Raw genomic sequence first — 25,441 nt, 5'->3', positions numbered from 1 at the left:
ATTGGCATATTTTCCCTCAGTTTAAAAAGGTTTAACTTTCTTCTTAATAAAAATTTTAATGCAGTACTTCGCCAGTATATATATATATCAGAAGAAGGAATTATGTTGTGAGCATAAATCATAACAAAATGAACTTGAAAAATTCAAATGTCTTTGCTGAAAGTGCTGGAATTAGCTACTAAATATGGCAAAGGTGGTAAAAGAGAAGTTATTGATTACCCAAAAGTGCCATGTAAACTTTTCCTGTTTTGAAGTAAAACTCAAAAAGCTTTACTATTTTTACTGTCAGTAGTGCTTTATTGAAACCAGATACTTTATAAAGGTAAGCAAAACCTATTTCAGATTAATAAATGCATAAATCCCAAAATGTTTAATTTTTCAACTGAATTTCAATTAAGTTAAATCCAACAACTTACATTGTTTCATTTTTGAAAAGCAAACTCATTTAGAGTAGTAAAGCTCCTCTGTTTTCAACTTCCCCTAGTTGAACATTTTGTTAATGAACAGATATTGCGGTGTTTCGTTTAGTTTAATCAATTTCAAACTACTTGTTTTCCACTCTGTTTAAACATTTCCTTGTCTTTATTCCTAATCCTTATGTAAATGGTAATTTGTAAAGTTTGGATTTACATTTTACCTGAGAAGTTGACACAGTGCTCAAAGACTAAACTCAGTAAATACCACTAAACACAAATGACCTGAACTGAACTGTATAAAGCATTATACATTTTTGCTGATATTGTAGGCCATGACTTACATTTGAAACCAGGTTACAAATGTTACCAGAAACATCTGCAAATACATACAGTGAAGGAAGTATATGCTGTACACAAATTACAACACAAATAGTTTCAATATTCAAAAATATTTTACAAACAAAATAATTTTATAGAATATAACCATACATTCCGAGTGATTAAAAACTTTCCTTGTCATGGTAAAATTTCAGGAACCCTTGAAATGATAAAATAACGTCCTGGAAAGAGGAAAACAATCCACACCAGAAAAAAAATATGTGAACATATTCTAATTTTGCAAAACCCAATTTTACAAAAAAACAGTTATGAATAATACAAAGCAAAACTTTACAAAAAAAAAATATCTGTGCCTCTTGGAAAAACATTTCTCTGTCTAATTGCATGAAACTGTTATCTTTCACAACAAAAACCCTCTGCACTACACAAAAACAAACCAAAGTTTCTACTCACCATTATTTTATTGGACAGCACAATGACAAAGCCAAGGGACTCACCTGTGCTATGTGGAAACAAAGCATGTCTGATAGGTAAAAACAGGATATCCAACAACAATTTATTTCTTTTATAGCCCATAGTTACACAAGGAATGCCTCAATGGCCTTTAACAGTTCTTGGTTTTTGGCAGCCCCCCATCCTTGACTCCCTAAAAAAGAAAACATTGGAGGGAAAAAATGGAATAAATTCAAAAAGAGACTCCATTACAGGTAGGATGTGCATGCAATGGGTGTCAAAAAAATGGGGTAAATACAATACACAAAACATAACACAAGTAATTCTCTTCCAAGAGCTAGACAGCCAGTCTATCATTGCCACCTCAGCAATACAATGCAATAGTACACATAGTACTTTGTTCTTGTACAGCACACCTCACCAACTGCAGACCCAGAGCACTGTGACAACTCTCAAGGCAAAATGGAAGAATAGAGAATTCAGAATGATCACATATGACAGTTGATGATTCCAGTGTTCATTTTATCTGAGATGAATTTTCCATGTCAGGCAAATAACTTGGCAGTAGATCAGTGGTACCATGAGGATAATGAAAAGAGAAACAGAATAGGGCAGGGTCAGCAACAGTTAATAAATATTATATTACTTATGTTTTAGTAGTAATAACTAACCACAGAGGTGCAGTTAATCAGCAGCTCTGCTCAGGGTATACTAAACTGAAGTAGTGAATCTTCAGCCAGGATTTGAAAGCTGAGAGTGAAGGGGCATCTCTTATAGTAGCAGGCAGACCATTCCACAGTTTAGGGGCTCTGTGACTAAAAGCTCCACCTCCCATTGTTATTTTGTTACCCCTTGAGGATCATAAGCAGACTGGCATCTTTAGATCATAATGTGTACACAGGCTTGTAAGTAATGATAAGTTCAGATAAGTTAGTAGGGTCAGCCATTTAAGGCTTTATATTTTAAAAGGAGGATTATGAAATCTTTTCTAAACTTAACTAGGAGCCAGTGTAAGAAGTTATGTTTTCATATGTTCTTCATGTTATAATAATTCTAGCTGCATCTTCCTGAATAAACTGAAAGCTGTATAAAGAATGATTTGAGTAGCCAGTGACCACTGCATTGCAGTAGTCAATCCTATTAGAAATAAATGCATGAATTATTTTTTTAGTAACCTGCATATTTAGAAAAAAAAACTTACTTTTCTAACATTTTAAGATGGAAAAAACTTGTTTAGGATAATTTTGTATTGTGCACTTTAAACAAGATGCTAGTGTGAAAGAGAATGCCTAGATAGCAGGCTCATTCAGTAAAACTAACAATGATACCAGCTAAGTTACAAAATGACAAGATATTATTGATATCAGAATCATTCAATTAAAATTTCTGGTTAATCGGTGTTGAAAGAAAAGTAGTTCTCATCTATTCACTCTGACTCACTAACACATCTACAGTTATTAATGACAACATTGGAGAAATATCATTTGGTCTAAAAAGAAAGGTATAACTCGGTGTCATCTGCATATGATTGAAAATTAACATTATGTTGTCTAATGATACTTCCCAATGGAAGCAGGTAAAATACAAAAAATAGTAAATGTCCCAGTACTGAGCCCTGCAGGACATCATATTTAACTTCTGTGCATAATGATGGAGTACTGTTGGCACATTTTCTGTGTACTGGAATAAATTTGAAAAATAAGAACTAAACTAGACAAGAACAGGGGCTGTGAGCACAATGCCAGTTTCCAGCCTGTGTAGTAAAATAGATGATCAGTGGTGGTCAGTGATGTCAAATGCTGCACTTAAATCTAACAACATAATCACAGTGGAAGTTTCTTCATTGAGGGATATCAGAATGTACATTACAACACAGGTTAGTGCCATATCTGCACTATGACTGTTGTGGAACCCAGACTGGAATTTCTCAAATAAACTGTAATGTGACATCCAGTAGGTGAGAGGTTGAGATAGACATTCTAGAGCAGGCAATCAATTGATCTGATTGGGCTATCAACAGGACACAGGAAGGCAAGCTTACCGCAACAGCTGTCTTGTTTTAATGGACAGAGGCCTTTCTGCAATACATTTGCATATGCTTAATTGGGTGATGGTTAGGTGTGACCAGACAATTTGTTTTGCCAGTGTGGACAATTGATGGGAGCAGCAACAAACTGGCAAGAAAGTCAAAGAACAGCTGACTCCTCTCTTAAGCTTGGTGAAGAAAAGCAAAATCTGGAGCAAAACCCTGTGCCTCAAGCATTAAACAAAATTCATTGTCCATTTTCACTTGCACCTAATTATTGCTTGTGGTATGAATTCAATTTGGCTTATTTTTATAGTGCCCTTCACTAGGTTCTTGTGTAACAAGTTCACAGGTAGATAAAACCACAAACTTTGCAAATTACTGATTACATATTACATAGTGAACACACCATACATTTGTTTAAACAGGCAAAACCAACACAGTGTTAAACATATTAACATTAATGGAACCAGGAAATATTGGTCAATTAATAAATTGCTGGACAATGACGAGTTGAAAACAACTGCCAGTCATCATCTTTATGCCATTCCATAACCGAGTCAAGTTGTCAATTCACAGTTTATTCTCCAGTTGATATTGCATTTCACCTTCTTCTCTAATTCTTTCAGTTTGATTATTGTTCCATATTAAAATGTCTGGTTTCTTCTGTTTGGCAGTTCTTCACATCTTCTTCTTGGGGAATACTTTGACAGTTTTAAATTGGAATATGGCATCCTTAGTGAATTTTATATAACTGCATATGGAATCTTTTAGTTCATCAATATGCGCACAGAGTTCTTTAGATACAGCCAAAATAAAATGCAATGAGTCAGGAGACATCACTTTCAGATGAATATATATATATATATATATATATATATATATATATATATATATATATATATATATATATATATATATATATATATATGTATAAATTCCATAATGAAAATTTATGAAAACTCTTTGTTCATTTGTATAAAGGCATACATCTCTGTCATGTGACAAATTAAAGATGGCAGAAATTTTCCCCAATAGATGCACCAAATCCTTTGATCACCGGGTCGTCATCATAATCATCTTTTGTCACTTAGATTTCTGAAATGCCATAATGTGCATATCTGTAACTCAATTGAAAGAGTACACTTGCTTTAAAGTCACCCATTTTGTTTACAAAGGAACCAAACATTTCCAGTATAGAAAGCCTTTAAAGAAAATTGCACCTGCTACAGTCTTTCTATCTTTTTCCCTTTTTTGCTCTTTTCTGGTTAAAGGACTATTGTAACAAGATACCAAATTAAAACTAGTGGCCACATTCACTGAGAAATTTTTGGTAGATGTATATTTTCAACTAGGTTCCACTGAAACAATCACTCTATTCTATATCTAATCCATCCAGGCTGATTAGGAGGAATAGAATGAAGATCCAAAGTCAGAAAAAATAAATCCAAACAACAAAGATAAAAATTAACATTCTGAACTCACTCACTTCTCTGAAACGCTGTACAAAGCAAAGTTCAGAAAAATAAACATTATTTAAATAGGAAACATTTAACAAAACACAGAAAAAAGACCACCCTGCTGCCACTCACTACCATATCTTAGTGGACAATGGCGTTTCTACAAACTCTACTTCTGAACTTCTCAGTCCAACCCAGAAACTCCACCTTTACCAGACACTTCCATTAAAGCGATTGCCTTTATGGCTCAAACGCACCTCTGTCGAAGTGTAAATAGAAGGGCATCCCCAGTGTTAAGCTGTTATACAGCAATTGCTCTTGACCTTGACTGTCTGATCAACAACATCAATTCAGCAACACTTCAAACTAAATATCCAAAAGTTTTTAAAAGTATTGAAACCTCAAAAATCATCAGGTTAAACCACACATTAACACATCTATTTAGCCAGTAATGATGCTGCTGCATGGGTTTGTCCAATTTCATTCATGAAAATTAGTAGAAAAAGAACTGGAAGACCTTCAACCTCTGGACATTATACAATAGAATGAATAAATTAGTTAATCAATCAATCAATTAATTTAGTTAATGTCCATTTTAATGATGTCAAAACCAAAACAACAAGGCAAAATATGAGTGTATTGACAAGAGACACCTAAACAAAGGTAAGAAGCACGGGAGATACCATACTCCTATAATTAATGGCAATATGTCAGAACTAACTGGCTCCAAACTTTTTTCTAAACTCAGTTTTACAGCAGGTTACCACAAGAGTGCAACCTATTCACCTTTGGCATTGGCCTGCACCAAATATAAATGTGGTGCTTTTGTAATTTCCTCAGCTACTAAGATTTTCAAAACACTATTAGATAAACTTTTGTTTAGCTTAACCTGGAATCTTCAATGTCAGTAAAATTTTTTTAGTGCATGGTTCATATTATTGCCCCAGATTAAACAGAGGATCCCAAAAGAGAAACAGGGTTCTCCTGACAAAGTAGAGAAGGGAGCTTAGAGCTCAGGTGCAGCAGTGGAACCCTCCTCAGTGGAAAAGGGGGCGGAGACAGAGTTTCTGAGCTGTTTCTAGTCTCGCAGAGAGATTATATCAGGAGGACACAGGCGGCTGTGCTATGAATGTCACCAGTCGGGCCATAAGTGGCAAAATTGTCCTAAGAGTGCTGGGGAGGAAGGGAAGTGTTTGCACAGTGTCTCCCCATGGTTCTCCTATAATTATTTTGCAGGATGGAGTCACGGACCAGTCACTACAAATTCCTCCTGGAGTAAGACGACCGTCGCGGGGCTGGATGCTACGCCCCATGGTGCTTTGCTGAGGGGGGGAGTATTGTGGACTATGGCCGGCAGTTTTCCCGGCCAATACCACCAAGCCCTCCCTGCAATGTGGAGATGCCTCGGATGCCAGCAGGGCATCATGGATCTTGGAGTTCTCCTTCACAGCCCTGCTGGATACCATGGGGGCCACCAGAGGATGCTGGAGGGTGGCTCAAGGATTTGTATTCTCCATATAGCCCGGAAGTACTTCCCTGTCACAAGGATGGAAGAAATAAAGTACTTCCGAAATGAAGAAAAAGAGGAGTTTTCACCTGACCCAGAAGTGCTGGGTAATTACCTGGACTGAGGGATCAGAAGCACTTCCGGGTCAAGGACTATAACTATGACAAGTTGGAGGATTTGATTATTGATTTATTATTATGTTTATTGTTTATGAGCATAGTGGAGTGGAGGGTGCTTTGTGCACTTTATTGTCCAACTAAAATTAATTATTGGACTTTTATCTGGTGTCTGGCATCTGATCTGAGGGTTCAAGGGGACAACAGCGCCCCCTATCTGTCACAACACATATACACATACCCTAACCACAAAAGTGCTGTATGAATGACATTTACACAATCTGTTTATTCTGTAGCACTTTAACCCACACAAGTTGCTATATGAATAACATATGCACTGTCCATCATTACCTACTTAGAGACTTACTTATAATAGGCACGACCAATGCACAATGTCTTAGATATATCTCAGACCTAAGAATATATTCAAACATACAAAGGCTCAACGTCCTTGGTTATAGGCTATTTATCAACTACTGTCGCCTTACTTTAATGCACTGTTCACTATTGGATGAGCTCTGGTTCTCAGCCCAATAAAACCTCACAGTTTGGATTGTATGGTAGTTCCTTGCTGGTCCAGGTACCCTATGTATTCACCTTATTATCATTCTAGATTAAAAAACAAAGTATAGAAGACTAAAAGCAACTTGGTATTTATTACCATTAAGAACAATACCACCAGTAGAAAAGAAAAAAAAACCATAAAAGATAATGTAGATAGCAAAGTCTGGATATTATATAGTCTTTAGAACATGCTTACAAAAAGTTAGAGATGTCAGTGATGAATGTCCTAGGGTGACTTTTGATCTAGCAGTCACAAGTCTCTCGCCCTCTGATGATGTCGCTCTTTGGTCGTTGCGGTTTCTTCTTCTGACATTGCCCTGCTCTTTGACCCACAGACAAGCTATATTTATTTTAAAATTCCACATGGGATTCTGAAACATGTGATGTTACACATATTTGATTGATTGGCTGTCAATATGATAAATGACTTGACTTAAAGTCTTTTATATTTTAAGTATGTCCGGCGTTTCTTCCTTTCCCAAGCTGTAAACCAATTTGACAATTCCTAATCCCAGGGGTGCCCGTCTGTTCACAGGTTATAAAGTAATCAATACAGCCTGAGGCATCACCCTGGTCTTCTACATTGTTTGCACAAATGTTTTAAAAGTGTGGTACAATTCAGGAAGACGAGATGCTTTGATGTTAATGATCTCCTTATGTGTCAAGTTCACCCTGTCCATCTTGAGCAAAATATTTGTTTTAAGGTAACACAATTCAAGAAGAGAAGGCATTTTTGCTTGTCCGCGCCTAAAACGAAATACAACATAACATTTTTAAATCCACAACACTACAACCAGGCTGACACAAATGGACTCAGATGGAAAGCTATACACATTTGTCTATGTCAGCAAACCACTATCTCTAGAATAGCAGAGATAATGACATAGGGAGAGACTAATGTTTGCCTCTACCATTTTCAACGTTCCTTACATGGCAGGTCCTGAACATAGGTCTCAGGTGCCAATATTTAATAAACCATTATTTCTGACCCCTCCAGGAATGGCATGCTGAATATTAAAACTACAAAACTTTCATTTCTTTATAGAGAAGCTGTCAAATTTGCCAAGAAATAAGGTTTAAAATTTGAAATTAAAAATAAGTAAATATTGTAATATTGGCTCCAGCAGACCCCCGTGACCCAGTGTTCGGATTCAGTGGGTTGGAAAATGGATGGATGGATTGATGTAATATAATCAAATGCATGTTCTCCCCATGTCTGCGTGGGTTTCCTCCCACAGTCCAAAGACATACAGGTTAGGTGCATTGGCGATCCTAAATTATCCCTAGTGTGTGCTCAGTGTGTTGGTGTGTGCAGAGGTGGGTAGTAACGAATTACATTTACTCAGTTACATTTACTTGAGTAACTTTTAAAAAAAAATTGTACTTCTAAGAGTAGTTTTACGGCACCATACTTTTTACTCTTACTCCTCTACATTGGGCAACACTCGACTCATTACTTTTTTCCATTTATACATTACACTATATTTTTTGGATCTGCTGCACGACTGTTTTACCAATCAGACATAGCAACAATAATCACATGACTCCGTTTCACCAATCAGATGTACCCATGCAGTCACATTACCACACACAATCTTCCTGTGTCTGCGAGAGACTCTTTAGTCATGTGGGGCTCCTGTTCACTGCTCAACAGTCACAGTTTCACTACAAGAACCTTGAGAAGCTTAACCATCACTTCACTTAGTGAAGAACAAGCATGTTTTAACCAAACATGCACAGACAATCATGGTAAAGTGAGACTTTTTATACATGCACAAGCTGCCATGTTCTAATGTTATTTTCTATCAGCTGTGCTATTTAGAGGGCAAGTGTGCGACAATGCTGGTCCCCTATAGACTCCCTCTTCCCACATGGCAGTCTGCTCAACCTCCATCATCAATAGTTATGACCGAGATGAGCTGACATATGAGGACAATTCACTGATGAGGCCAGAGGATGGTGGAAAAAGTGCTCGTGCTTTTATTAAAAAACAGTCAAAACAAAAGTAAAATCAAGGCAAGTGTCAATGGTGCGGTGTTCTAAAAAAACAGTATACCTGTATATATAAATCCATAAAAATCATTGTGAAAAGTATGGATAAAAATATCAATAAATCCATTAAAAATCGGAGGTTAAAATGCAGCCCACCCCCTTCTCATTCTTCTCGCTCACACATTGCTCATGTAGCTGGTGGAGACTCAGCAGCCATGAGCTCTTTTCTTTTCTCCTTTTCTTTTATTCCCCCTTTTTTGTGCTGACCTGCATATATACATATATAGGTGCGCCTCGCTCCAACTACCTCATCAACCCCCCTTAGCAGACCCCTGTGACCATTTGTTCGGATATAACGGGTTGGATAATGACTGACTGACTGACTAAGTTAATGAGTTCAAATGTTGTATGTACTGTATGTTTAAACAAGTTTTTTACAAGTTTAAACAAGCTGGAAAAATTCATAGTAGTACTCAGGCAACTGTTAGGCAAATATAAGAGCTATCAAAATCCCATGCAGGTGCACCCTGGAGCACACAAGGAACCCTGATAAATGTAAGCATTAAAATAATTTGAATTTATTCTTAAAAAGCACAGTCATGCCTAGTACAAAACATGTCATTTGTTTAAATTTTACATTTCTCTAAAATCAGAAATGTCAAAAAAGCACAAAGCTTTCTTATTGGTTTTGTCAGTTAATTCCACCGTTTGTTTGCAGAGCTACGCAAATTAAATGGAAATGCTGAAAGAACCTGGCAACCTACCCTAGTATTCTACCAAAATATTATATAGATCAATGACTCAATAATGACTCCTACATAGTGCTGGAAAGTGGGACCCTCAGGCTTGAAGGTACATGAAATGCGACTGAGGATAAGCAAGGAGGAGGCTGAAGTACATTAGCTAATGATCACCAACACTTGGTTCGAACAAACCAAAAGGCAGCTGTACACTAGACATCACCAAGTGCAGAACACAGAAACCAGATAGACTACATCCTGTGTCAGAAGAAATAGTTAGAGTTCAGTCTTGGCAGTGAAGACATACTTCACCCTATTACTGGTGGATCAGATCACCAACTGTTGGTAGCCACAGTCAAATTCAGATGCTGAAATACCAACCAAATGGTAGCCACAAAGAAATTAGGTACAGACAAGAACAGCCACATCTATAAAGTTGAAATAAAGAACAGATTTGACCTCCTCCCTATGGAAGAAAGGCGCCGAGATGAGCTGTGGGAAGAAGTGAAAGCGTGTGTTATCAAAACAACCTTTGAACATGCACCATATAAGAGACCACTGAAATCAATTCAATGATTTCTGATTTGACTATCAGCATCAGGCGGCACAGAGGTACAGTGGTAGCACTACTGCTTCGCAGTTAGGAGACTCGGGTTCGCTTCCCGGGTCCTCCCTGCGTGAAGTTTGCATGTTCTTCCCGTGTCTGCGTGGGTTTCATCCCACAGTCCAAAGAAATGCAGGTTAGGTGCATTGGCGATTCTAAATTGTCCCTAGTGTGTGCTTGGTGTGTGTGTGTGTGCCCTGCGGTGGGCGGACACCCTGCTCGGGGTTTGTTTTCTGCCTTGCGCCCTGTGTTGGCTGGGATTGGCTCCAGCAGACCCCCGTGACCCTGTAGTTAGGATATAGCGGGTTGGATAATGGATGGATGGTTGGGCTATCCGCATCAAAGCAGAGAAAAGGAAGGCTAAAGCTACTGGAAACGGAGATTTCAGAAGGCTAAATGCAAAATTCCAAAGAGAGGCCAGAAAAGATAAACAAAACTGTTGGAATAAACAGTGTCAGAAGATGGAGGAAGGAAGCATAAAAAGTTTACACACGGGAACTCTTCACAAACGAGAAGAGGGCACAGTCAACATTTATGGCTTGGAAAGCAACAGTTCGAGGGAACAATGGACAGAAATTACAAGACCAGCAAGCAATATGCAATTGGTGAAAAGAATACACAGATAAGTTATATGGGGAAAAAAAAAAAAAAAAACATCAGAATTAAATCGGTGTAGAATAAGATACTAGAGGAAGAACTCATGGGGGCAATGAAGCAGTTACCTGAAGTCAATGGTATACCAGCTGCAGCATTAACGCTGCTATGTCAACACCTATGGAGCATGTGCGAGTGGCTAAAAGAATCGAAAAGATCTGTATTCATCCCAATTCGAAAGAAGGGAGACAAAGTAATGTTTGAATTTCTGCACCATAGCCGTGATACCACACACAAACAAAATCCTTCTGAAGAGATCATCCAACATTGTCTGGGTGCAATTGTTGATAGGGAAATACCAGATGTACAAGCTGGCTTTAGGAAAAGCAGAGGGACTTGAGATCACATTGATAACCTTTAATCATGGAAGAAAACAGAGTATCAGAAAGACCTCTACATGTGATTCATAGATTATGTTAAGGCATTTAATGTTCTTGACCACAAGCAGCTCTGGCCATCCTTAAAGGAAATGGGCACACCACTACACCTGACCTAGCTCATAAGATTGTTCTATCAAGATCAAGAAGCTACAGTCTGAACACCATATGGAGACATGGATTGGTTCAAGATCAAAAAGGCCACATGCCAAGAATGCATCCTGTCACCGGCACTTTTCAACAACCTCTAGTACGCTGATGATATTACCCTGCTGGCTGAAAACAAGAAGGATCTTGAACATCTGATAATGAAAGTCAAAGAATGATGTGAAAAAGTTGCACTGAATATCAAGAAAACAAAGATCATGACAATTGCAATAAAAGAAAGAATCAATAGAGATCAACAATGAAGAAATTGAAGCAGTCGAAAATGTAATCTTTCTTGGCTCTAAAATTGATGGTGAAGGTGATTCCATCCCTGAGACCAAGAGACGGCACAAGGAAGAAATGTGATGGTCAGTATAACCATCATATGGAAAAGCAAAGCCATCTGACAGATTGGTTCATGTGATCGTTTTCCCAGTAACAACAAATAGCTGCAAAACATGGATGCTGATAAAGACAGACAGGCGCTTTTGAGCTGTGGTGCTGGAGTTGTCTGCTACATATTCAGTTGACAGCCAGACTAAAGAAAGCAAGTAGTTTTGGAACAGATCAAACAGAAATTCTAACTGGAGGTCAAGATATCAAAGCAAAAGCTCTCCTACTTTGGTCACATCATGCAGATCAGGTCACTTAACAAGAACGTCATGCTTGGAATTATCACTCAACATTGCAGAACTGAAAGAAGCCATGAGAGATCAGACAACATGGACAGCACTGGTCTGTTGAGTGGCCAAGAGATGTACTCGAATGAAAAGATAAATGACAACACTGAAAGAATAAGAAAAAACAAAACAGACTGCCTCTCTGGACAGATAAAGTTATGAGTGTATTGTATGTGTACCGCCCACAGAGACATTGCTAACTTCAACAGTTACTGGGAGCTTACCTCTCACATTTTGAAAAGGGGATCTCCCCTTGATACTGTATTTTAGCATGGTTGAAGGGAGGAAGTGGGGTCCCCCATAGATTGTCATGCAAGTACTAGACGCCCAGAGATTATGTAAAGGGGAGAACTCACGATGATCAAGAGCTTAAGCCTCAAAAACGCCCTACCCTAACCACACTGATGCTCCCTCATACCCCAGCTAATCCTTAAAGATCCAGATACCTACATGTTTAAAGCCTCTTTTATGACTAGAAAGAGATCACAGACTGGGTTGGATATTGAGTCAAATGAATCCACTCAAATGTGTGTGTGCTACAAAAGTGGTTTTCAAGCTGCACCATGCTTGTGTTGCCCATCACTTCTGCAAAGACAAGAACACAATGTACAGTACTGGAGACTGAGATAACTGTCATATTTAATTTAAAAAGATACTGTATTTCAGGTTTAAAAATAGTCAAAAGTATTATACAAAGCTAAATGGATACATTAGTGCAGTATGAATTCATGTACAAGGCCTTTAGTTGGTTAAAGTTCCGAATGTTGACAACCAAAGATTTGTGTGAGAAAAATCAGTTTGGCGGCACTACATTGATCAGCAATTAAGTAATGGATTGGGGTGGTCTGTCACACATGATATGGGGTTGCTCTTCCGGTTAATCTCAGTCATTATACAGACACTGCTGAGCTTGATTGATAAATCACTCCCCTTTTGTAGGGGCGTAACAGTGGCAGCTAAGTACCTATTTTATAGATTCAGCAAGTGAATCCATTGATATCACTAGTGACTTCCAATAAAATAGCCAATAATGCACTCTAGAAATACCTCCACATCAAAGTGAAGGCTTTATTGTGCTTAGCCAGGATCAACACAACATGTAAGAAACACCTGTTGCTTGTTGGGTTAATGATCATGCAAAGGCAATAAAGTAACATACTTTTTGGTCCATTGTGGAATTAACTTTCCTTTTAAGACAATTTGACAGATATTTTTGCTAGTTTGCTTACTTTGATAGGGAACTTGCATTCTGAGTGTTGGAATCATTAAATCATCTCGCTCCATCTTATATTTCAGAATGTCTTACACTCCAAATCGTAACCTTAGATCTTCAAATTAGTGTCTGCTTAGAATTCCAAGAACTAAACTAACACCCCTTGGCCTCGTTTCTCTTCCCATTCCAGTAACTTGGTCTGTCTCCAATCTTGGAATCAAAATGGATACATTCCTGAAAATGGATGCTCAAGTCAACAGCACAGTAAAATCCTGCTTTTTCCATCTAAGGTGAATCGCCAAACTCAAGCCTATTCTGTCTAACCACCTCCTGGAATCAGTAATCCATGCATTCATTACGTCCCGGCTTGACTACTCTAATTTCTGCCTTTTTGGTATCAGTAAAGTCACTCTTTCTAGACTCCAACTGGCTCAAAATGCGGCTGCAAGGCTTCTAACTGGAAGTAGCAGAATCCAACACATTTCACCGATTTTAAAAACCCTACACTGGCTGCCGGTTAGATTCAGAATCGAATTTAAGATTCTCCTCCTCACCTATAAGGCATTAAACGGTCTAGCCCCCGCCCATTTGAGTGTCTTGCTCCATTGTCACAATCCCCCTCGTGTTCTTAGATCCGCAGATCAGCTGCTCCTAACCGTTCCCAAGGCACGTTTTAAAGCTCGTGGTGAAAGGGCTTTCTCCGTCTGTGCACCCAGGCTCTGGAACTCCCTGCCCTTAGTGGTTAGGCAAGCCACTTCAGTCGCCACATTCAAATCTCGCCTAAAAACGCACTTCTTCACATTGGCTTTTAATTCTTAACCTGTTTCATTTTCCACTTGCCTTTTGCTATTTTCTCTATTTTATTTGGTCCCCTGACCTGTTTTTAGTATGTCTGTTTTAATTCTCTCTTAATGTTTGTTTTTAATATTTTGCTTTTAGTCCTGCTTGTTGTAACTGTACAGCGTTCGGTCAGTTGTAATGCTGTGGTTTTAAGCGCTCAACAAATAAATATGGTATGGTAAACTTAAAAGAAGTGGTGAGGTGGCCTTCTGCTGTTATGCACTTAAAATCTGAAATAGCCTGCCAATAGGAATTCGCCAGGCCAATACAGTAGAGCACTTTTTATATATATATATATATAAAAAAAAAAACTCCTATAAACACATCACTTTAACATGGCTTTCTCATAGCTTTGTTTTAGTTTAATCCCGATGCTCTGTATATTCAATTAATTATCTTTACTATTCATGGTGGCTCCAAAATCCGTACTAACCCCTACTCTCTCTTCTGTTCTTTTTCTGGTTTTCTGTGGTGGCGATCTGCGCCGCCACCACCACCACCTAATCAAAGCACTGTGATGTCCCTACATTGATGGATTAAAGGCCAGAAGTCCACATGACCGTCATCGTCAAATTCTTTCATGAGAACTGATCATTTATGTTAGGTAGACTGCTTAGAGGGGTCCTGGGCGGTCTCATGACCTGGAACCCCTGCAGATTTTATTTTTATTTTTTTCTCCAGCTGTCTGGAGTTTTTTCCTGTCCTCCCTGGCCACCAGACCTTACTTTTATTCTGTTAATTAGTGTTCTCTTATTTTAATTCTTACTTTGTCCCCCATTTCTTCATCATGTAAAGCACTTTGAGCTACACTATTTGTATGAAAATGTGCTATATAAATAAAAGTTGTTGTTGAATATTACTTCCTGGTTAATTAATAAAACAAAAAATGTGAATTAATACCACCACAGTGGATATTCAAGAGGTAAAATGTGAATTTAAATAGTTGCGTTTGGTTCTTTAAAATTATAAACACAATAATTCTTCAATCTGACAGGTTTGAACTGACGTGTGTATTATAATAATGGGAGGAGTGTTTCCAGGAGTGAATGCATGTGTGGTTGGGGGTAACAAATTTGATGCCCCACAATATAGAGATATTATATAATTTTATTATTGGCTAGAAGATTCATGTTTTTATGAGTGCACAAAGATTTAACTCCCCTGCTAGATTCACTACTACTTTAAACTATCAACTGACTTGTGTGTGCAAAATCTCTTTTCTGTAGTCTGAGAAGAAAAATATATAGGGAATGAGATAAAGATTGCATCAGCAGCTAAAGTTCCTTTGCAACACAATCAACATAACCAACATGAATCAAATGAGTGAAAAATGTCCACCTAAACCACACTTAACAAAAGGGCAGAGACAAGGAGGAACCTGCCACTGCGTACACCACTATACACTCACCTAAAGGATTATTAGGAACACCTGTTCAATTTCTCATTAATGCAATTATCTAATCAACCAATCACATGGCAGTTGCTTCAATGCATTTAGGGATGTGGTCCTGGTCAAGACAATCTCCTGAACTCCAAACTGAATGTCAGAATGGGAAAGGTGATTTAAGCAATTTTGAGCGTGGCATGGTTGTTGGTGCCAGACGGGCCGTTCTGATTATTTCACAATCTGCTCAGTTACTGGGATTTTCACGCACAACCATTTCTAGGGTTTACAAAGAATGGTGTGAAAAGGGAAAAACATCCAGTATGCGGCAGTCCTTTGGGCGAAAATGCCTTGTTGATGCTAGAGGTCAGAGGAGAATGGGCCGACTGATTCACGCTGATAGAAGAGCAACTTTGACTGAAATAACCACTCGTTACAACCGAGGTATGCAGCAAAGCATTTGTGAAGCCACAACACGCACAACCTTGAGGCGGATGGGCTACAACAGCAGAAGAACCCACCGGGTACCACTCATCTCCACTACAAAGGAAAAAGAGGCTACAATTTGCACGAGGAACAATGGAAAAATGTTGCCTGGTCTGATGAGTCTCCATTTCTGTTGAGACATTCAAATGCCACGTAGAATTAAGGCAGTTCTGAAGGCGAAAGGTGTTCAAACACCATATTAGTATGGTGTTTCTAATAATCCTTTAGGTGAGAGTATCTCAGCTATCTAAAACAAAAGGCCTAAGTTAATGGTGAGAATGCAAGTGTTGTGACCATGCCTTAGCTACTGCTGCAAAATACATACTAAAAACCCAGACTTGTCTGCATCCATAGAGAGCGCCATCCGCTTCCAGCTCCCTCCGCAGTCACAGTGTCATTCTTATGCAAAACTTTTCAGAAATTAACACTGGCAGAGCTAGAGAGGCTGCAATGCTGCACCCACCACTAAGCTATATACACTCAAAAATGCCAAAGGCCCAAGTTCTGAATCAAGGCAGACTGAAATCTTCAATGTGTTACACGGAGCATGTATTACAAAACAAGTTATGAAGGAGACCCTGTCTCGCTAAGATCCTTTATTATGCAGAGTACGCCTGTTCTTCCCTAAACAGACAGAAGCTACTCCACCACAGTGCTTCAATCAACGACAACACAAGATCAGGGCTATAAATTTAAACAAGTAGCAGATCAATTCAGCAGGAGTGTTTTCAGACATAATCAGTGACTTTATAAATATAGACTTTATGAGTTGTAAGGAATGAAAGACATAATTCCAGTGCTAACTGTAGGGACTTATGACAAAGAGAAAGTCTGCTTTGTTGGTTAACGTTCCGTTGCTTCAGATAAATCAATACTAACCATTGACTGAATACAGTTAAAGGAAAGTAAAAAATGCTATTAAAATAATCTCGACTTGTTTGCAGTGAAAAGTATTAATGTTGAACTATTGTTTATTAATTACACACGAATCAATAACATTAAAAATTACATATTTTGACAGTCCTTAATACCATTGGGTAAATTCCATGGAGGTTCACCTAGGTAGTGTGCTGCATGTTTAAAAAAAAATTAAACCTTGACCATTTATTGGTTGATTGATGACCAAAAATAACTAAATTCTTCCCCTTCCCTGCTGCCTGCTAACCGCCTTCAAAAATGGCAGCCATCACCATTTTTAACATTTGGAAGCCTTTGCAAGATATCAAATATCTCCTGAACCAATAAAGATATTTTAATAATTCAAAAAAGGGTTTTTTCTCAGCATAAACTGAGGTCAGTTCTTTAGTCACCACATGCTTTGAAATTAATATTTATAGCCTTTTAAAACTGATGTCTGAATATTGATTTTCAGTTTGTGATCTTTTTTAAGCAGTAAAAAACAAAATTACAAAAAAAGTTATTCATACCGTAAAGGCCTTTGTACATGAAAAAAATAAAAATCATAAAAAAGGTTAACCTTCATTGGTTCCTCCACAAATTTGAGAAAAACCTATTTTTTATATATCCTCTATTTAGTGATGTGCGAAATGTGTTTCTGTCTTATACAGTTTGTTTGAAATACATTTTTGAAATCTGCTCTTTCAATTTGAATAGCACTGTACTTAAATAATGTTGCACAGAAATTATGTCTGTATTTGTCAACTGCCAGATAAAAGCACTTTTCATCTCAAATTAGAACTGCTTTTGTAATAAGCAAAATCTCCCAAGTACTTTCAGTGTGGTGGGTACGATATTAAAAATTTTAAATTGTCAAGTCTAAACATTTTCTTAATGTATTACTTGGTGATAGTAGTATTCTTCCTTCCTCATTTTAAAGTTTACCATGTAATGCTACTCATGAAATAAATATTAAAATGTATCCTTGAAAGAACTGGACAAAAATTTGAGTGCTAATTTGAGTGTGTAATCTGTTTCACTCTGCTACACTCTGCTCATCTTATTTAGCTTTTACTAGAACCACTTAACCCTACTACAAAATATTATAAAAATTTTGTGTTTATGAGCATGTGACAATAAGAAAACAAAATAAAATCATAAAATACAGAGTAAATAAGTAACTGGGACACATTTATATTTGAACTCTGCATTTATGATCAGTTTAAAAAAAAATAAAATTGTTGTACACTTTGGGAATATGACCCCCACAGAGAAAAAGAAAAATCAGTATTAAGTTAACATTAACATGTAAGTGAAATCAACTGACTCCAAGTGTTAGCTAGGAAGAATGATGGGCTGCTTTCATTCTCAATGAGCCAAATCAGCAATAGACTTACAATGACAACAGCACAATAAATTTAATGTTATGAGTATTTCAAAACAATTAAAGGCAAACATGTACAAGACGCTAAAAATGCTTATTCTTGATCTTCATCCCAATCCTTCTTTGCTTGTGGAGCTTTTGGCCCCCCTGCTGGTTTTGCCATAATTATCTATAAAGAAAAAGACAAAAAAATATCATACAGTCATTATAGTGTATATTTAATTTAGTGATAAACTAAGCATAATACAGGCAGATAAAATACATAGAACACTGATTGTTTCAGCGAGATTAAAGTACATTTCAAAAGAGAACTGCCGGCAACCCTACAGCAAAAAAAAAAAAAAATCTTTGAAGTCTTTTTATTTATTTTATTCTCTTTAATGGTAAGAAGGTGGGGGCCCCATAACTGAGTAGAGACATGAATACAAATGTTAGCACTTGTTAAAAAATACAGCTTTAAGTCATGAAGGATGGGGCTGGGTAGGGAAACAGTGATAAAACAGTACATTCAAACTGCTATAATATGTTCCTTGGTAATGGAGGAAGAATGGATGGCTCTAGCTTAATCTTTTGCTGATATATGAAATTGACGAAGACTCCCTACTATTTTCGAGTAGAACGTTTGTTTGTAAACGTTTCCTGTTGATGTACCCAGCTGGATTATAAATTAGACCACTGTTCTACAAACCATGAGAAAACAGGATAAATGTGCAAAAACTCACATCTCTTAAAAGAAGAATAAAAATACTTTTAAAAATTCACGTATACCCTAAACTAAAAGAACTATCAATCAACCTACCCAGTGACACAAAGTTTCATTAAATATGCAAGGTTGCCTGACTAAACTAACAATCACTTTGATTCCAAAGGACTTCTGGTGTGACCTTTGTAAAATCTGAAAAGGTAAAATGACAGATATAGAAATACATCCAGCGAACAGATTTTGTGCATATTATTTTGCTATGTAAGTAATGAATACCACCTATCACTTTTAAATAATTGCCAGCTTTCACGTATAAGAAGTACATACAGTGGAACCTCTAGATACGAGTTTAATTCGTTCCAGCACTGAGCTTGTATGGCGAATTTCTTATATCTAGAACAAAACTTCCCCATTGAAAATAATGGAAATCCAGTTAATCCGTTCCGCACCCCAAAAAATATCAACATAAAAATCAATTTTCCTAACAAACACTGATACACTTTGTCTGCCGAGCGTCATGTGATCATAACTAAGCTTCTCTCTCTCTCTCTCTCTCTCACTCTCACAGATACGCCAAGCAAAATGACACCTTTTATTGGCTAACTAAAAAGATTATAATATGCAAGCTTTCGAGGCGACTCAGGCCCCTTCTTCAGGCAAGATGTAATCAAAGCTTAAATATTGTAATCTTTTTAGTTAGCCAATAAAAGGTGTCATTTTGCTTGGCTTTTCTCTTCATTCATAATGGCTAACACGGTACAACACCCTAGAACTCCTCTTGAGGGCAATCGTCTCCTATTCTCCGTCTGCATGTCCGCAATATTTTGGATACGCTTATACGGCGAACTTCTACAGTGAAACAATGAAATCACAAGCGCACAAACGCGTACATCCTCATGCTACGGGAGAACAAGGAACAATGAGTGAGTGGACGGGCTGGCAGCGTCAGCTTGGGTGAATCCCCGAGTCGAGGCGGATTGGAAAACGCGTCACGCCTAACCACAGCCTGGCTCATTACGCGAGCCAATGCTCGTATTTAGATCCGAATTTTTCGCTCATACTTTCCTCTTATCTTGAATTTCTCGTATACAGAGGTGATCGTATCTAGAGGTTCCACTGTATAACTTATTTAACCATCATTTGGCATTACACTTATCACTTATGTATAAGATTTATCAGGTTTCTCTCTTCAAGTATCTTTACCCAAACTTCCTTTAAGTATAGCAGTTTTTGGCAACAACTACTGGCTTATCCATAATGGTCTACTAATTAGCATAAAAAAAATGGTAATGGTAAGACAGTTATAGCATAATTTTATTCAAGCTATTCGGAATTTAGCATCAGAAATAGCAAATACTGAAAAATGACATTACTGTTAATGAAAAATAAAATTTCACCTGGTCTACTCCAAGTACAGTTACAGCTGCATTTGTGGCCAGTTTGATTCCCCAGTGCTTTACAAGGTATGGGTCAAAGATACCAGATTCCAGCATATCTTTAACGGCTGCTCCTTCATTCTATAGGTTAAAAACATTAGTATATTTATGAGAATTAAAATTTGCATAAAAAAACATGACTTTATTACAAAATAAACAGTGCTGAGTAGATACCAACAGTTTGTTCTACCTTTTGTCTAATTCTTTGTGCAAGATCCTATCTTAGAAAATTAACGGATGGGGTGGCGGACAGCAGGCTGCTTGTGCTTATCGACACATTTAGAACACAAAAGACGCTTACAGAGAGGTATGAAGGGATTTAAGCTGGGCCAGGATTATGAGTTTTTTCGTAGGCTTTGGTAATTCTAGGAGGCTAACATAACACAGTAGGTTGTACTCCACAAATCATTACATTATGCTCAAGCTTTATACCATGCTGGTAGGACCTCACCTCAAATACTGTATACAGTTTTGGTCTCCAGGCTACAAAAAAAACAAAAAACAAAAAAAAAAAAACCCAGAAAAGCTTTTGGGTAGGTGCAGAGAACAGCATCTAGGTTGATTCCAGGACTGAAGGGGATTATCTATGAGTGAGGGAAGATTAAAGGAGCTAAATAGTTTTGGTTTAAGCACAGGTGACATGATTGGTATTTAAATTTGTTAAGGGTAAATGTTGCAAAAAAGTTATGTAACTTTTCTTCACACAGAGAACCATAGATACATGGAATAAGCTGCCAACTAATGATGTAAACATGTAGATTTTAGGGACCTTAAAAGCTTGACTTGATGTTACTCTGGATGAGATAGGCCATTCAGCTCAACAAAGCTCACCAGTCCTATCCACCTAATTCTTCCAGATTGTACTAATGTGAAAAAGTAATTTCAGTTCTATGGATTTACACATCAGGAACTAAGAAGGCTAATAAGTGGAGTCTAACTGGTAATATCAGGATACAAATATATCAGCCATTTTCTTAACAGTTTGCCAAAATGGACACCACTCAACCTATTCCTGGCATGCACAAGGTTTTCATTTGATAACTAAAGCCACCAGCAAATTACATGATTACCAGCCAGAAAGGATTCATTACTACAGATTCAACTGGTATGTCAAGCTACACAACATTCACTGGAGTGCACAACAACTGCTTCTAATTCTACAAGATTATGGAAGTGAAAGCTGTAACTGAATATCAGTAGGAAAAGTTGACTAGTGGAACGGGGGCTTAATGTCCTTATTTTAAAGGCCAGCCATTTATGAACTAATTTTTAATATATTGTGACACATAGTCACACAACAGCAATAGTCAACTAGGCAGCATCGGTTAGTGGTGGTAGGCAAACTCCAACCTCCTCTTTAAACTTTAATAAAACACTCCCATTACCAAAAGCTATAACCCAACATTAAACACAAGAACCTGGGTTCACTTCCCGGGTCCTTCCTGCGTGGAGTTTGCATGTTCTCCCCGTGTCTGCGTGGGTTTCCTATTACAGTCCAAAGACATGCAGGTTAGGTACATTGGCGATCCTAAATTGTCCCCTGTGTGTGTGAGTGTGCCCTATGGTGGGCTGGCGCTCTGCCCGGGGTTTGTTTCTGCCTTGCACCCTGTATTGGCTGGGATTGGCTCCAGCAGACCCCGTGATCCTGTGTTAGGATATAACGGGTTGGACAATGACTGACTATTTTTAAAATACAACTTAAATTAAATCATAATTAATGGTTTACTTTTAGCTGCAGAGCCTCCTGGGACAGGAGTGCCATCCGTCACTACAGTATTATCTGTAGGGCCCACGATTTACCGTGGCAAGAAATCAAATTTCGCGGTGTGGCAAATGCAATACCAGAACCCCATAAGACTAATTCGTAACCCTAATAATAATCAACCATAATTCGTAATACTAATCAAATAGGTATATCAAAGCGTTCACATCCGCACATTTTAATCCACAGATTTGCTTTAGGCAAACGATGCTGACACATATGTAGACATATTATTCTCAACAAACTATTGAATAATGTTTCTAAAGTTATTGTTTAAGAAAACTGCACTATAAGCTTGTAGGTTTTCTTGTGACATAGAATATCGCAGTGGTGACAACACCGATCCATATTTTGAGAATGAACATTCCACATCAACAGAAGAGATCGGCAACGCAATGTAAACTTTAGCAAAAGCTGCTAAGCAGGGCAGTCTGTCCTCTAAGGCACGTCAAAAAGCAGTGATATCAGCTGGAATTACTTCACGAGATGCTATGTCCAGATAAACTTGCCATTCATCTGCTGCAGCCATCATTGTTGGCACTGATTGTCCATGATCAGAAAAATTCTTCGATAAGAGTGGTAGCTGTCGTGGATGAAATATTCTCACAGATCTGGATAGGTCTATTGCTGGCTGTTTGGTTCCCACAAAAGATTCTTCAAGTTTAGCAGCAGCATTGTGCTTTGCATCTTCACAGCTGCTGGTTGCAACTAGAAATCCGGATGATTTCAGGCAAGACAGTAAGTCAGACACTTTGTTCTAGACATCGACAGCCATCGGCTGGCAGTGAACAGATACAAATTCAAGTTCAGCTCTCAGCTCGTTAAGTTTCAGTACTTCGCAGCAAACCCGACAGCTTCTTTAAGTGGACTTTAGCTCCACTGTGTTTGATTTCAGTAGCAACGAACGAGATATTAATGAGATGATGCAATAGGCTAAAGAAAGAACTTAAAGTAGTAATCAAAACTAATCATACTAATATCAATACATCTCAAATGGTGAGATTTCATACAAATTTGGTATTTTCCGCAGCGTGGCGTTTTACCACTGCAAAACCCTAAATTCCACAGGTCGCAGTAAATTGTGGGCCATAATTATCTGTTCTGTGAGTCTGTATCCTTATTTCTTTTTTTTCTGCTGCTATATGTATCTGAATTTCCCCATAGGATTAATAAAGTTTATCCAGTCTACCGTATACACTCACATACAAGTCAGGTTTTGAAACCCAAAAAATCTACCATAAAACCAGACCCCAACTTATACACCCATTCAAAAATGCAACACTGAATTTATTATTTTTTACATCTTCTTGACTCCTCCAATCTTGCATCAGTTTCTTAGACGCATCGAATTTTGTTACAGCAGTGCAGTTACCAATTTTTCTTGCTACTTCAACGACGTTTAATATAACAACAGCTTCATATTTTCTTCTGATAGAACGCTCCATCGTAGATAAGGGATACTCTTACAATAAAGGTGTATGAGGGCGTGAGATACAAAAAACACAAATCAGTGCAAATGTTGCTTCGGAATAGTTTGGATATCATTGTGTTGTCATGTAGGCGAGACAGAGTAAGAGAGAGGTTAGAAGCATGTGCTGTGTACCCACTCCCACATAAAAAAAAATGCAGTGTGCTCTGTGGTTACTCTCTCAGGTGGCTGTTAATATCACAATCTCTGGGACCAATAGCTTGACTTTTCTGCATTCGACTTATATGACCGACATTATAAAATACCAGAGTAAACAGTAAAATGAAGTCCCTAATTGACAGTAAATAAGGAGAGGTTTTAACTTTCCAATAGTTGTATATTTTTGTCTGTATGCTACAGCAATTGCTCAATAACACATTTGCCCTTTAACCAAAAATGACATCCTTAGCCTGTCAGCTTCTCAAGAAGCTGTAATGTGCTACTCTGGAAAGAGGCAATCAATTCCCAAGATGCATGATTACTTGTAAATCTAACTGTAGCTGATGCATGAGGCTGTATGTCTTCTTCTATGTCAAAAAACACTTTCTGTGATGTACATAAATTAAAGCAAAGATATTTCAGTTGGACATATTGCTATAATGCACAAATACCTCTCTTTTATATCACACTCCATATAATTTTCCTTCCCGGACATGTATATGCTATTTGAAAAGCCTTCAAAAAAGTTTGTGACTTACCTGACTACACTGTGTGCACAATTAGGTAAGTGAGTATTTTGACCATATCATCATTTTTAATGCGTATAATCCAACTACAAGCTGTATTAACTTGAATGCTTATTGGATTTAAGCACGTCAGGTGATGTGTATTTGTGTAATGAGGGAGGGTGTGGCCTAAGGAGATCAACACCCTATATCAAGGTGTGCAGAATTATTAGGCAGCTAGTTTTCCTCAGGCAAAATGGGCCAAAAAAGAGATTTAACTGACTCTGAAAAGTCAAAAATTGTAAAAAGTCTTTCAGAGGGATGCAGCACTTTTGGAATAGCTAAGATATTGGTGTGTGATCACAGAACCATCAAACATTTTGTTGCACATAGTCAACAGGGTCGCAAGAAACGTGTTGAGAACAAAAGACGCAAATTAGCTGCCAAAGATTTGAGAAGAATCAAACGTGAAGCTACCAGGAACCCATTATCCTCCAGTACTTTCATATTCCAGAGCTGCAACCTACCTGGAGTGCCCAGAAGTACAAGGTGTTCAGTGCTCAAAGACATGGCCAAGGTAAGGAGGGCTGAAACCCAACCACCACTGAACAAGAAACATAAGTTGAAACGATGAGATGAGAGTGACTCTTGATGGACCAGATGGATGGACCTGTGGATCAGTAATGGGCACAGAGGTCCACTCCAACATGGAGGTGGGGTACTGGTATGAGCTGGTATTTTTAAAGATGAGCTAGTTGGACCTTTTTGCATTGAAGATGAACTCAAAATCAACTCCCAAACCTACTGCCAGTTTTTCGAAGACACTTTCTTCAAACAGTGATACAGGAAAAAGCCCATGATTTTTATGCAGGCCAATGCTCCATCACTTGCATCGAAGTTCTCCACTGCGTGGCCAGCCAGTAAAGGCCTTAAAGATGAAGGAATAATGACATGGCCCCCCCTTCCTCATCTGACCTAAACCCTATCGAGAACTTGTGGGCACTTCTTAAACGCTAGATTTACGGAGGAGAAAAACAATACACCTCTCTGAAGAGTGTCTGGGAGGCTGTAGTCACTGCTCCACAAAAAGCTGATCGTCAACAGATCAAGAAACTGACAGACTCCATG

At 38.0% G+C, this 25,441-nt stretch overlaps 1 protein-coding gene across 1 annotated transcript in view; it reads right to left on the bottom strand.

Annotated features, from left to right (window-relative positions):
* Positions 1 to 18,086: 18,086 nt before the first annotated feature.
* cct8 (chaperonin containing TCP1, subunit 8 (theta)) overlaps positions 18,087 to 25,441 on the bottom strand; it is an 86,323-nt gene continuing 78,968 nt past the window's right edge. The window contains exons 13-14 of the mRNA XM_039744919.1: positions 20,380 to 20,499; positions 18,087 to 18,448 (exon numbers count right to left, since the gene is read on the bottom strand). Of these exons, the coding sequence (XP_039600853.1) occupies positions 18,374 to 18,448; positions 20,380 to 20,499 (195 nt within the window). The 3' untranslated portion in view covers positions 18,087 to 18,373. The remainder of the gene's footprint in view (positions 18,449 to 20,379; positions 20,500 to 25,441) is intronic.

The sequence above is a fragment of the Polypterus senegalus genome, chromosome 2 (genome assembly GCF_016835505.1).
Source record: "Polypterus senegalus isolate Bchr_013 chromosome 2, ASM1683550v1, whole genome shotgun sequence".
NCBI classification, from domain to species: Eukaryota; Metazoa; Chordata; class Cladistia; order Polypteriformes; family Polypteridae; genus Polypterus; species Polypterus senegalus.
This window is presented reverse-complemented; position numbering and strand designations above follow the sequence as displayed.